Source organism: Petromyzon marinus, chromosome 26, assembly GCF_048934315.1.
Source record: "Petromyzon marinus isolate PM22_M1 ecotype Great Lakes invasive population chromosome 26, UKy_Petmar_22M1.pri1.0, whole genome shotgun sequence".
In the NCBI taxonomy this organism is placed as follows: Eukaryota; Metazoa; Chordata; class Hyperoartia; order Petromyzontiformes; family Petromyzontidae; genus Petromyzon; species Petromyzon marinus.
Genome location: NC_133692.1, coordinates 9,208,478 through 9,222,098, shown reverse-complemented (window position 1 = coordinate 9,222,098; position 13,621 = coordinate 9,208,478). Strand labels below are relative to the sequence as shown.

The 13,621-nt window shown below is 47.1% G+C and overlaps 1 protein-coding gene across 2 annotated transcripts in view; it reads right to left on the bottom strand.

Moving 5' to 3' along the window:
* Positions 1–13,621, bottom strand: part of LOC116946238 (ATP-binding cassette sub-family C member 3) — a 55,465-nt gene that overhangs the window by 10,361 nt on the left and 31,483 nt on the right. For both annotated transcript variants that reach the window (XM_032961251.2, XM_032961250.2), the window contains 14 exons: positions 13,381–13,447; positions 12,436–12,562; positions 11,414–11,590; positions 10,553–10,720; positions 9,962–10,166; positions 8,748–8,853; positions 8,173–8,371; positions 7,733–7,940; positions 6,680–6,834; positions 5,734–5,889; positions 4,426–4,625; positions 3,566–3,692; positions 1,612–1,713; positions 729–875 (listed from right to left, as the gene is read on the bottom strand). In XM_032961251.2, coding sequence (XP_032817142.2) covers positions 729–875; positions 1,612–1,713; positions 3,566–3,692; positions 4,426–4,625; positions 5,734–5,889; positions 6,680–6,834; positions 7,733–7,940; positions 8,173–8,371; positions 8,748–8,853; positions 9,962–10,166; positions 10,553–10,720; positions 11,414–11,590; positions 12,436–12,562; positions 13,381–13,447 — 2,144 coding nt within the window. The remainder of the gene's footprint in view (positions 1–728; positions 876–1,611; positions 1,714–3,565; positions 3,693–4,425; positions 4,626–5,733; positions 5,890–6,679; positions 6,835–7,732; positions 7,941–8,172; positions 8,372–8,747; positions 8,854–9,961; positions 10,167–10,552; positions 10,721–11,413; positions 11,591–12,435; positions 12,563–13,380; positions 13,448–13,621) is intronic.

The following is a 13,621-nucleotide window of genomic DNA, read 5'->3' as shown; positions in this document are numbered from 1 at the left end:
CTCCTGCATTTAGCTATTCGGATGTTTGGCCAATTCCAATGTATTATTGTGAAGACGGTGGTAATTAGACTCAGAATCTTTATTTAGACTACAGGAGGAATCCAATGAGCTATGAAGTTATTTTTTACAGATGTTCAATAGGGGCGGGTCAGAACGTTACAACTGTAATGGTGGTCGTGGTGGTGGTGATAATCGTAGTGGTGATGATGAATGGAGTATTTGTGAATGGGATTATGGTTGCAATAGTGCTGGTAATGGTGGTGATAATAATGGAGGTAGTATTAATGATGGTAATTGTGATCATGGTGGTTAACATGGCAGTGCTGTTGCTGCTGCTGATATGGATGATGATAGTTTTATTGATGGTGGTTGTGTAATGGACAGCAGAGATGATGGTTGTGGTTATGAATGTTAAAATCGTGTTTACAATAATATTGGAGGTGGTTGCGGAAGAGATGACGGTATTGATGATGGTGGCGCAAACAGTTTTAAACATGACAAAATGCTTTGAAGTGCTATGCAAGCGAATGTGCATGACTGTGCGTGAAAATGTCAGATTTGTAAAAAATGAGAACTCCACCACGCACAAATACTGTACTGGGTATGAACGTTTAATTGGTTCAGGGCCCATATGTGACAGTCGGATATGTGACGTTGCAATGAAGTCGAGGTGGTTTACGAACAGTGGTGCTAGCAATGACGAGCACAGCGATGGCAACCGGTGCTACCTTTTCTCCACCCTTGATGTCACAGCTGATGTTGCGTAGAACCAAATCGAGTCCCTCGCGGTAGCGTGTGCTGTAGTCACGGAACTCCACATGGCCCTGTGATGGCCAGTCCGCGGGCGGTCGGCACGACTCCACCTCCCAATCCGCCTGCACATGCCAGAAAGATTCCCTTGCACTCTACGATGCTCAGTCTGTGTTGTCCGGAGATCAAATGAGCACCCGCCACCCGATTTGACACTAAATTTCTCTGTAGGTGACATATTGGAAAATTGCCTCAGAAGAGGACCCCAACAGAACTATTTGAGAACTCACTTTTTCTTGTGCATCTCTTAACATAATCCGATACAGTAACCATTTAAGCATTAATCCTCCCCGCCCTTACCAAATCCTAGCGACCAGCTACCGCATAGCATGCAGCCAATATGGATTTCATGTCACAATATGGCCCTGGAAGATGATGTCAAAGAACTCCTTCTGAAGTCCCTTAAATAGACCTCTTCGTCCATACGAGGGGCATTTGATATGCCATGCTAGGATTATTCGTCACATGTCAAATGTGGAATAGCCACATTTAATATTGTGTTTTTTTGTGCAGTCATTGGTGACCGAGTTTAGACCATCGACTTGCTACAATTTAAAACTGGGGTTTTAACGCAAGCAGCTAAAACCAAGATTTAATCCTAGCACCTCAGTGGTGCAGGTTCAGCACTCTGGCCCCAAAACCAACTGGCCACCCCAAATCAAATTTTCTCATAAACGAAATTTCAACTTTTGTCAGACACCCCCCCAATATATAGGCACATAACTACAAAACAAATACTGTTTGTATTGTTGTGCTGTGTGCTTCTTTAGGGATTCCACGTGAAGCCTTCCCTGAGCCAACCTCAGGCGGAGTCTCGGAGTACTCCTTGACTCTCTCCACAGCCACGATGTTTGACTCCACCTCTGATGACATCCGGACCATCCAGCTCATCACCACCGTCACCTGCAGGAAGCATGAAGGAGATGCATGTGCATGAGTGAGGACTGCCGTCAGATACAACAAACAATGTTGGGATGGTTATTTATATACACACGATCAGTAGGTGATTACTGATATCGGAAAGTTTTAGAAGTAACGTAATGTAATATAGAAATGCACGGGTAGTCCTCTACTTACGATGGAGATGCGCTACGATGACCCCATCGTAAGTCGAAAATATCGTAAGTCGAAGATGGCCTAGCCTACCCAGGAGTCTTAAAGAATGGTGATAATTTAGCAAAACAGAGCAATTTACAGTACCGTACTGTATAAACTATATACTGTATGTATATATTAATTAGAATACTGTATTTGCACAGTAAAATGTAAAGTAAAAAAAAGGTCAATTCTTAGCCTATCTATATGAACTGCAATTTAAAAGAAAGTTTTTTTCAGGAAACAATCCTATCTGCTATAAAAAAAAAACACTTTTAACATGCATTGAACGTATGTATCGTATCGTGGTAACCCTAAAATGAAATCGCTAAAGCTACGTATCATACATGCACTGAACGTATCGTAACGTACAGTATCGTACCTCGTACGCTGCTGCGTTTGCCTGCCGCGCGAAATTTAAAATATTTCACAATTTTGCCGTATCACTATCGCCATCGTAAGATCGAAATATCGTAAGTCGGACCATCGTAACTCGGGGACTATCTGTATTTGATATTAAATCTTGACTTACAGCTTTCGTGATTGCAAGAATTCATACTCTGGGTTTTTCGGTAAAGTCACTTATTTGATATTCCCAAAGGAATGTAATCCACTCAACATGTACGATGATTCGCAATTGTCTTTTTGGTGAGGCCAAATAATAATCTGGCAAAATGTGTATCTGCTCTCTAGCGTTGGTTGTGAGGATTGTTCTTCAATGAACCACTGAGCCATAACAATAATAATTGACACGTTATGCACTTGTAGACCACGTGACAACTTCATCTGTTTGACTATGTCGCGTGGTGGAGGGCCTCATGACAGGAACTTGGCCAATATGAATCATAATGTAATCCAATGTATTACTCTTGAATACATATAACAATATTAACAATAACATAACAATAATCAGTGTCATTAGACCTCCTTTGCCAGTACCAAAATGTAATAATAGAGTTTTCCCCTTTTTTTCTGGCAACAAAACTGAAACCTTTTTACAAGGAATCATGTCTGCATTAACCACAATACTTGTGGTCAAAATGCAAACAAAAAACATACTATGATAATATATGCATTGCCTTTTGGCGTCATCTGGTCGAGCACCAATTGGGTCGAGGCTCAAAAGAAAGCCGTCCCTTGGTGTGGACCAATCAGTTTCAAGGATAATGCATATATTATCATAGTATGTTTTTTGTTGGCATTTTGACTGCAGATAGTGGTTAATGCAGACATGAATCCTTGTAAAAAAAGGTTTCAGTTTTGTTGCCAGAAAAAAGGGGAAAAACCCTATTATTATAATAATCAGTGTTTTCATATATAGCGTCTATCATGCAAACTGCATCTCCCAACACTGCACAACCACATCATACGGAGTGCTTATACATCTCGGGAAAAAAAACACATAAAGGGGCAACACTCTATACCATAACAAATGGAACAGATGGAGATTAGTCCACACATGCTGTACTGTCTTCTCCTGGAAAACCGGGGTATGGCACCTCCTTAACGCCCACAGGAAGGGAGTTTTGCAACATCGGCGTGATCCACAAACCTCGCTGCCTGCATAGTACTGGATTACAGGTCAAATGCATAGGCACCACCGCCTGATATAGGGGGGATCTTTGGAATGAGGTGAGAGCACAGTGGTAGGCATGTCAACCTGCATGGCATAAGAAACGGAGAGGCCCACGGTCCCCGCCTTCAGGGAGTCGCGGCTCAGCACAGCAAACATAGCGGCGAACAGCACCACACAGGCGCCCAGGAACTCTAGCCACACGGCCAGCCACCTGCACATGCACAGACACACAGATACACAGACACAATTACATACAAACACGCGAACACCATTACATAAACATACAAAAAAAACACAGACACCATTAACTAAAACACATGCACACCATCATACAGAAACATGGGCACACACAGATACTTATATGTCCTGCACTGTATATACACAAATACGCATGCTATGCCACTGGCTACATGAATCAAACTGCAGCCCTGCAATTTCTTGCTCAGGCCACTGCTTGCAGATGGGCCTTCCACTCGAGAGACTCTAAGAGTGTATTTGGCCTACTCTTCCACACTTTACCCCACCACACTGTGACCTGCCGGTCGATTAACTTACGGTGTACCCATTTATACTGCAGGGTGGATAGAGGCGGGGTATTTAAGAAACTCGTCCAATTGTTTCAAATGCCACGCCGGGAGATTAAATGGAACCGGTGACCTCTAGATGGCAAGCACCACAAATGAACCACAAAACCCTGCTGATCTCATCAAGGAGCATAAACCATCACGCAAACTCTGGTTATGAGTTTCAAGTCAAAATTTAGCTTTTTGTCCTTTCCCCGCACCTCTGAGTAGCATGGTTTGGCTATGCACGGTGCGAAAGTAGTCCAACATACGTAGTGGCACTGACCGTTCCACCGGGACAGCGAACCGTATCGTGGTGCGGAGCGATTTCCATCCGAGCGGCGTTTCCCGCAGCAACGCGGGTGCGGGCCGCGTCTGTACCTCTGGCTGACGATGCTGGGGTAGGATGTGCGCTGCAGGGCGTCGACAGCGCGGTCTCCCGCGATGACGAAGCGTTCCTCCTGGCGGAAAGCGCGCAGCGTCGCCGCTCCCGCCACGCTCTCGCCGAAGTGCGAGAAGACGGGCGAGCGCACCGTCGACTCCAGCCGCTTCAGCTGCCTCGACGTCGCCACGTAGAACCTCTGCCGATGGGCAGGGGGGGGGGGCAGTTTCAGGTTAGTTTCGTTTTAACGAAGCGAGAACTCAAGGGGGCTAGGATAGTCTAATTTGCTAGTAAGTGACCTAGGGCACCCAAAATGAGAAAAGCAATAATGTTAACAGAAGTTCAACAATGAAGCGAATAGATAGATGTGACAGAAAAGACTTCTGAATTACATAAGAAATAAAAAAACAGTGCACGAACACGAATCAATATTGAAACAAACCGACTTCCGGGAATAAATGTTGTCATGGACAAATTACTTTTAAAAAATATTCAGAAAAATCAACATCAATTGTGAGAGAAATTATCATAAGTAATTTACAGATTAGCATCAAATTGTGATTTAGATAGGACAGTAAAAGAAGCCATTTTTGAAGCAATTACATTCTAGGGAAAGGCTCTAAGATTGGCAGGAGTTTAGAGGAGCAGGCAGTGGTGCATTCAGTTCCATTGCCACGGCACCCATGCCAAGCTATGTGCACTTTGAGACCACATGGCCATGGTGAAGATTCATCACAGATTAATGAGTGACATAATTCTACTGCCGCAAGATGATTGTAAGTGAATATCATTCATACATTTCTCTTCTGTGAAAGAGTACCTACTGCGGTATATGAAATATTAGTATTGGTTTGACAGTCAGTTAGGTTTTTGATGGACAATCAACCCATTCTGTGCTGAGAAGCTGGCCTTAATAGGTGTTTGATAACAGCACATGCCATTATAATATATGAAAAAAGGCTTGAGTGGCAATTTGTATCCTAACCTGACCTGGACTTACCCTAGGGTAACTGAAACCTGGATTGAAATAATTGTCTCACTCGGCCCAAAAGTCAAAGCGATTTTCTGCTCCAAATAGCATTGAGGCTTTGCTCATTCCTGTTTACAGTCCTGAGCCAGTGGTGGAAATTCTACATTGCTACGGTGGGGGCAAGTCGATCCAGAGGGCGACCACCGTCGACTTCTGCACAAAGTGAGAGGTAACAATTTGAGGAGGGGGAAGTGACCAGGGGAGGACGGAGGGAACGTGGAAGAAGTGCTGAGATGGATTTTGTTTGGTTTGCTTTCGTTGAGGACTCGGGGCAGACCTGCACGAAGAAGTAGATGACGACGAGGGGAATGGCAGCGACCACGAAGACCGGGGTGCTGATGACGATGATGAGGATCGTGAATATTGAGTTGCACAGGGCTCCCAGGAACATGAGGAATGTGGGCGGCAGCACCTCGTCTATCATGAACACGTCCTGCGTGCGGCACAGCACCATCACCACCACGACACTCGACCGTCAGTCACCGCGTAGAAGCAAAATACAACAATGGGCTTTGTTGTTCAGCCATGTGCTGCCCATAATGTAGGCCTGTAAGCCCTATAACAACCTGCCTTGTGGCCACCCATCTAAGCACAATCCAGGCTCAGGGCTGCTTAGTTTCTGAGCAGGCAATACCAGCCACATTCTGAGTGATTTAGTCACAGGGGAATAATATCAATAAGCTATAATTTACTTGAAACTCGTAGCAATTCTATGTATTTAATTTGCAAATGAAACCTCTGCGCTAGAGGTTCAATTGTTACATGCCTACCTTCCATCCCACCCAGGATGAGACATCCTGGAGTCATGTCATCACACCCAGCCCAACTAAAATGTCAAACCTCAATCACCCAACAAATAAATTCAGGTGGACTCAGTGTGTCGGAAGGAGTGGTCCAATACCAGGATCAACTATAGGCGGCAAATGCCCAGCGCCAAAGTTCTGTGCAGAGTTTGGATGTTCTCCCCCGTTGCGCTGTAGTTTCTTCCAGGTTCTCCGGTTTCCTCCCAGAGATTAAAAAAAAATGATTTTGGCCAAACATCCTAATGCTGAAAAATTACCTGCAGCTCCCTCAGTGGGGATTACACGCAGCAGCAGCATCGCAACTTACTGTAAAAACTTGGCAGGACTCTCCTGAAAAAGAGCTTTGAGGCTATCCTGGGTAAACAAGTGTTACAATAATAATAAGCAGTAAACTCCATCCGCTTCTCTTAGCCTCCGCACCTTAGAGAAGCGGTTGATGATTCGTCCCAGAGGCGTGACATCGTAGAAGGAGATCGGCGAGTGCAGTTTGTTATCGAGCAGTGCAAGGTGCAGGGAGCCGGCGGCCCGAAGACACCCTTTGAAGACCATCAGTACCATCACCAGGGACAGCACACCTGGCGTGTGGAGGAGGGTGGAAATGTTGATACATCGTAATGATCTCCTTTATTTCGCCAGGGTAACCGGTGACGGACTAAAAGGGGCATTGGTGGTGCAGTGCTCTGTACACTGTTATCTGAAACCTCGACTCTCACATTTGGTGGTATGGTTTTGTCCTTGTTCATTTAATGTCTTGCATGGTCAGTGTAAGGTTCCATTTGATTTATTTAATCTTTACATTCCAGCACCCTCTGACCGAATCACCCAGAATGTGCCCCATCGTATCATACCTCGAAAGCTAAGCAGGTTTGAGCGTGGATAGTGTTTGGACGAGCGACCACCGTGCAGTCAACGAATGTTTGTCGCCTGCTGCGGAGCCACATTGAGGGCAGTGCAAAAAACCCCATTGTTGTACTGTATTATGTTACCAGATCTATGCTGCACGCCTTCACCATCAGTTTTCCACGTGTGTTGTCTAGCAACACTTTTGACGACTTTAGGTCAATCTAGTGACATCTGGTAACTTTTCAAGGTTCGTTTGGTGACTTTCCACTGCGGGGAGTTGGAAACTGGTGGAAAACTCTCCCATCGCCTCTTTCAGATCAGACTCAGAATATTTATTTCCACTGGAGGAATCCGATGAGCTATAAAGCTGTTTATCACAGATGTCCAGCTCTTTTTCACAGATTTTCCCGAGCTCCTATAACCTTGCTCAACTCAAGAGACGTGTTACCAACTCCTACCCGTTGCAAGCTTTAGAGTTGCTGCTCTTCGCTGGGCCCGCTTGACATTTATGGGCCTTTGGCGCCGGTATCTAACAATCGTGCGGACGTATTAATCAATTACGTCGGGGGTTTTATTTTCCTCCCCAAGCGGCTGCAAGGAGGGGGGGGGGGGGGGGCTGTGAGCGCTCACTCTGCACGGCGCCCAGCGCGGAGTAGACGCCGAGGCGGTAGCCCGTGTTGCGCTGCGTGCCGTTGACAACGGGCTCGCCCGCCCACTCGCTCAGCCACACGTTTGTGCCCAGCATGGTGGTGTAGTTGGCGCAGAAGAGGAGCAGCGCGAGCGTGGATAACGGCGCGCCGACCGCACGCAAGTAGTGAAGCACCACGGAGAGCTTCATCTGCACGACGCACGGCGGGTGACGGTGGACGTGGCGGTTACACGATCAGGAATAATACTCTACGTAACAGCATTCTATTGCGTTTAATATACATGATGTACTGCATGACAGCATTCTATTGCATTCAATATGCATGATGTACTACATCTCTTCCCAAGTGTCTGGCCAGGGTCTCAGCGGTGAACCCTGCATCGACCTCCATCTGCCCCCGATAACGGAAGCCGCCACGTACATGTCCCGTCTCCATGCTCTCGGGCTGCATGAGTGTGCTTCCGGGCTGCGTCTCTTTGTGTCCCCGCGTCTCCGTGCTCACACCCTGGGTTGTACCAGAGCCACTTGCTTCTTGCGACCCCAACTGCCTCAGCGAGATGTGGTGCATGGACAGACGCTTTCCTCCATCGCCCTCACTCATCGATTGCTTGCTGATCTGCCTTTGGGTCAGCAATGCACAAAACATGAATTCATTCGTTCATCTGTTCACAAAGGAATCGTAACATGTGAATTTAGCCTGAGGTCAAGAAGTCATAACGGCCAATACTTTAATGTCAACACACCTTTCCAACACTTATGGCACCCTCTTTCTCTTTATACAACACATGAATGAATAAGACTCATTTCCCAAGGATGCCAATGTCCCACTAATCATCTTGAGATATGCTTGCATATATCTCACTTCGAGAAGATTGTACGGTTGTGGGCAGCACTTTCTAAGTATGATTATGATGAGCATACTGGGGTTAGGTGCACGACAGATTCGTCACCACAGCATGCATTGGCCATGAAGTCGTGTTGTTGGGTGTGGTGTACCTCATGAGCATCCTCCGAGGTTCTGTCATCACCGGCTCCATGTCGGCGATGTTCGAACACGTGCTGAGCACCTCATCCGGCCCCGGGGATCGCAGGTCAATGATGACTGCAGGAAGGCGACATAAGGACCCTCTTCAGATGAAGAGCCTCGTGCCGAGCGTGTGGGTGTTCAACGTGTCATGTCAGTCGTCGGCGATCTTTATATTTACATATGGGTCCTGAGATGATTCAGAAGACCGATCTTGGAACCACAAACCCGCCGCCCGCAGAACGCACATGGACACACAGCCAGAGGTGGTTTGGTCGCATGAGTTTGATAAGACATGCAGGTGCAGCCCCATGGCTTGCAGAATATGGCAATACAAGGAGATGGTGAGGGACTCGGGGGTCAGAACAGCACCACTGAGATACTAGGTTCGAATCCAGATTTCAGTCACCCATGAAGTAAATTTGGTTCTCGAGTGTAGTGAGATCATGGTCTCAGCCTGGTCACAGGTGACTGCACAAAAAAACACAAACTTTGGATTTACTTATATTGGCAGAAATTGCAGCTCAGAAATTGAATATTTCAGATTGACTTCAAAAAAAACATACGTTTTTACAGCAGTACGTGAGGGGGGAGGGCAGTGCCCTTCGTGTGAATTAGAGGGCACCTGAATGGACCTCAGAAGTACTGTAAATGATATCTGCTTGCATAGGCCATTTCATTCTCCAACACATGGTGATGAAGTGTCATGTCAGTCAACAAAGCAAAGCACCCATTAATGAATTGGTCAAATATTCCAATGGAGGACCTTTCTGGATAAAAATTCTGAAAACTCAATCATATAAATAATAGGCAATGTTATTATCGACATACACGTGGTTATTCACTAAATTCTGCCAGCCCTAGTTCTCAAAAGTAATAAATATATACATATATAATAGATACATGACATGCACTGATCCCAGCTTCACACAGCATGACTCATTCAGAGGTTCAATTCCTAGTCAGTAATCTACTCGGCCTAAAATGTATCAGGGATCAATAAAATGTTGTGGCAATTCACCTGTGGTCATCCTATAAATGAACTAGCTCCTGTCATGGGAATGTAGACTTGCCATCACTGGCTTAAGGGGTCATTGATTGTGTGTTGAGCACTAGCCTATTGCCTCTCAGGGAGACACTTTTGACTCTTAACTGCCGATTATCGTTTCAGGCCTTGCCATCTTACCGTGAGGCCCGTCATCCTGACTGGCCGGGGAGTCCTCTCCCGCGCCGTCTCCCTGTCCATGGATCCTCAGCAGCTCCGAGAAGGCCTCGCCGCTGAGCATGAGCTCCGAGTACGAGCCGCTCTCGGAGACGCGGCCCGCTGTTAGGACCACGATGCGGTCAACGTGGGGCAGGAAGCTCAGGCCGTGAGTCACCAGCACCCGCGTCTGGTGGAAATGAACAAAGGGCAAAGAGAGGTGAGGGCAGTTGGGTGAAGGATCACATCTGACTTGTTATGGAACGGCTCTATCACTCATCTGGTGCAGGAGACATTGAAGAAGCTTGTTTTATTTTCCGTGCCAAAGCCTCTTTAATTCAACAACTATTATTACTATACAAAGCACGTGTTTGGCTGAAGTTAAAACACTGTTGCCATACCTGGGGAGCAGCACTCAGTTCCTACCTCACTTTACTTGATATTGTTCAATATAAAGCAGTCACGTTGAATGACAATGCAATGCATCACGCAATCCATGCGTGTGCATGATGTCCCCTGGCCCGTTAACTGTGCGGCGTGTGCGGCGTGCGACGGGAGCGCCGTGCGTGCGTGCACCTGGCCTGCCAGCAGCCCCGAGGGCCCGATGACGCGCTCGAAGATGTGCTTCCCAACGTGTGCATCCACTGCCGACAGAGGGTCGTCCAGCAGGAAGACGGACGCCTTGCTGTAGATGGCACGAGCCAGAGACACGCGCTGGCGCTGGCCCCCAGACAGGTTGATGCCCTGTAGGACCGAAGAGTCAACCCATAAAACGAAGCATTCATCACCTGCTTCACAATTTGACTGCCAATTATGGGGGCAGCCCCCACCCCCCACCGGCCCCCACCAAGGGGAGACCAGGGCAGTCACCGCCTCCCCGCCCGAACCTTGGTAAGGCAGTGAATTAAACTGATGATGATAGTAATGATGCTGATGTTAATGATCATCTCAATGACGATTATGCTGCTGTTGATGATGTAATGTTGATCATGAAAACAGTGATGTTAATGACAATGACAGTTATGATTATAGCATTGATTATTGTATTTGACCCTGACACTGCCGCCATTTCTGATTTTTTTTAATGCTGCTGATGATAATGCTGATGACATGAATGATGATGGCGTTACTGCTGCTGCTAATGATGATTATTATGACACTGATGATCCTGATAATGCCATTTATTCTGCTGCTGCCACTTTTGTTTTTGCTAGTATGATGAGAATCTCTTTTATTGTTCTTGCATGCGGCTTCGTGAACTTATAGATCTATGTCCAACTTTGAAAGCCACGTGACAGCTTTAGTTCAGGCTGAATGAATTGCTGCTGCTGCTATGGTGGTTCTGTTGCATTTGCAAAGTAGGTAGCAATCTCTACAGTTCACAGCATCATCACTGTCATAGCAATGATCACGACGACGACGTTTCCTCCACCGCACCTTCTCCCCGATCTCTGTGTTGTCTCCGGCCGGCAGGGCGAGTAGGTCCTGCTCCAAGGCGCAGGCCTGCAGCACCTCGCGATACCACGTCTCGTCCAGCGGCCGCCCAAATAGCACGTTGTCCCGCAGCGAGGCATTCTGGATCCACGCCTGTTGGGCCACGTACGCCACCTGGCCCTGCGCGAGCACGACACCCGTGACCAGAGAAACAGGCAATGGCCAATCGCTAAATTTGCCTCGTCACCTCCGATTAGTATGGTTGCCTATGTACGGTGCGAAAGAAGTTTAAAAAAACATATATACATCATTTGTGCAGCTGGGATATCCAATTATGTAAGGAATTGTTTTTTTCAACGGTTATCCATTTGATCGCTCGACTCGAATAACGCAGAAAATAGTCCCGGGAAAAAAAGCTCACCTCGGCACCATGTGTCGCTGGACAGGAGGTGATGGGCGGGTGGCTTGCTTAATCGACTAATCATCCATGTCTAGTCACTGGGATTTGAGTAGGCCTGTAACGATTGGTCACCTTTAACCTCCCCGTAATGTGTCACAATTCTGGCATACGATTTGATTTAATAATTCATTATTTTTGTCTCGTTTATATTACCCTAAAAATCAGTTTATTCCCATTCATGGTCAACTTAGCTATTCCAGCTCTTGAGGATGGAAATTCTTTATCTTGATTGCCACATAACACATTCCCCTTTGCATGGAATATGATAAGATGTTCGGATACCCAGTGTGGATACAAAACGTTTTGAAGTGACTTCAGACGGACTTCTGCGATGTGAGATTTTTTAGATGTGGAAGGAAAATGGAACACCTGGAGGAAAACCAGCACATGGGCCCGTAGGCTCCACATCACTTGTCTCAACGATCCACCAACCCCACCTTCAAAGTGCCGGCTTATAAAGAGGTGTGCACCCCCACGGTGGTCAGAAATGAGAGGTGGGAGCCAGGGATATTTGGGGAGGACAGGATTGGGGGTGGGGGGTGGAGGGGGGACATGTTAGTTGTACCTTCACGGCCACTGAGCCACCCAACTTGTTCAGCTCCCCGAGAAGTGCAGCCATGAGCGAGGACTTCCCGCTGCCCACGGTTCCGACCACAGCGAGGAGGCAGCCGCGTGGCACAGCCAGGGAGATGCTGCAGGGCACAAGGTAGCACGACAGCAGGGGTGCATGGTAGAGGAGTGACACAGCAAGAAAAGTAGGGTGCACACACGTAAGGGATGGTGCGGCAAAGTCAACATGAACTTTCTTAATAGAATTCAATCACAAGTTGATGATTCAGTGCCGTCTGCATCTCCTGCCTCTCTCGGCATCGTTTGTTGCCTGCTTCTGCCCATTCCACTGGGTACGCGTATGGGCAGTGCCCTTCTGAAGCCTCTCGTTATTGCTTCCGTCTGTGTGTCAGCCTGGCTGCGCTACTTACCTCTACTCATCCAACCCTGTGAACTGCACTTATTTACCGATCTGCTGCAGACGCGCATCAGCAAACCAACTTCCTACGGGACATCTTTCAGCCTCCTTTCATCCCGATCACCACTCTCAGCCTGCATTGCTGACAGCGGAGTTTTTTTTTTGCCGAGCACAGTTCCAAAGGCCAAAAACATCAAGCGGCCAGCAACAAACGGCTCTATCGAAAGTAAAATAGATAAGGGTTAACACTGTACATGTCTTGATTGAGCAAGATTATAAGAGCCTGGGAAAGCAGATCATAGAAGGGAATCGAGCAGTACGAGGGGAGAAACAGAAAGAGAAGTGCTGTGACCTGCAATTTGGTGGCTGAAGACAATACGGATGAGACAAAACAGTCGGCCTGGTGGACCGAGTCCTCAACATGGGTGGAGGGTGATGCTCACAAATCGCAACAGATGCTGAGCTTTTGTCAAGTGACTTTCAATAAAAAAACAAGTGTCTTTCAATACAAAAACAAGTGTCACTAACACGACAAACACTTACTCATGGAGGATGGGCGGCTCGTCCCAGCTCCACGTGAAGGTCCCTCCTTCGATGGACACACAGCTCTCTGGGAAGAACAAGCGTGAGCAGGTGACCCATCAATCACACAATTGCACGCGTAATGGTGCGAGTGTAGGCAAATCACCCGGTTGTATCTGGCCTTGTACACACAGTCAAGTATTGCGAAATCTTTACCCACGGACGCCTCACTAATACCTCCATTCCATGGGCAGTCGATTCG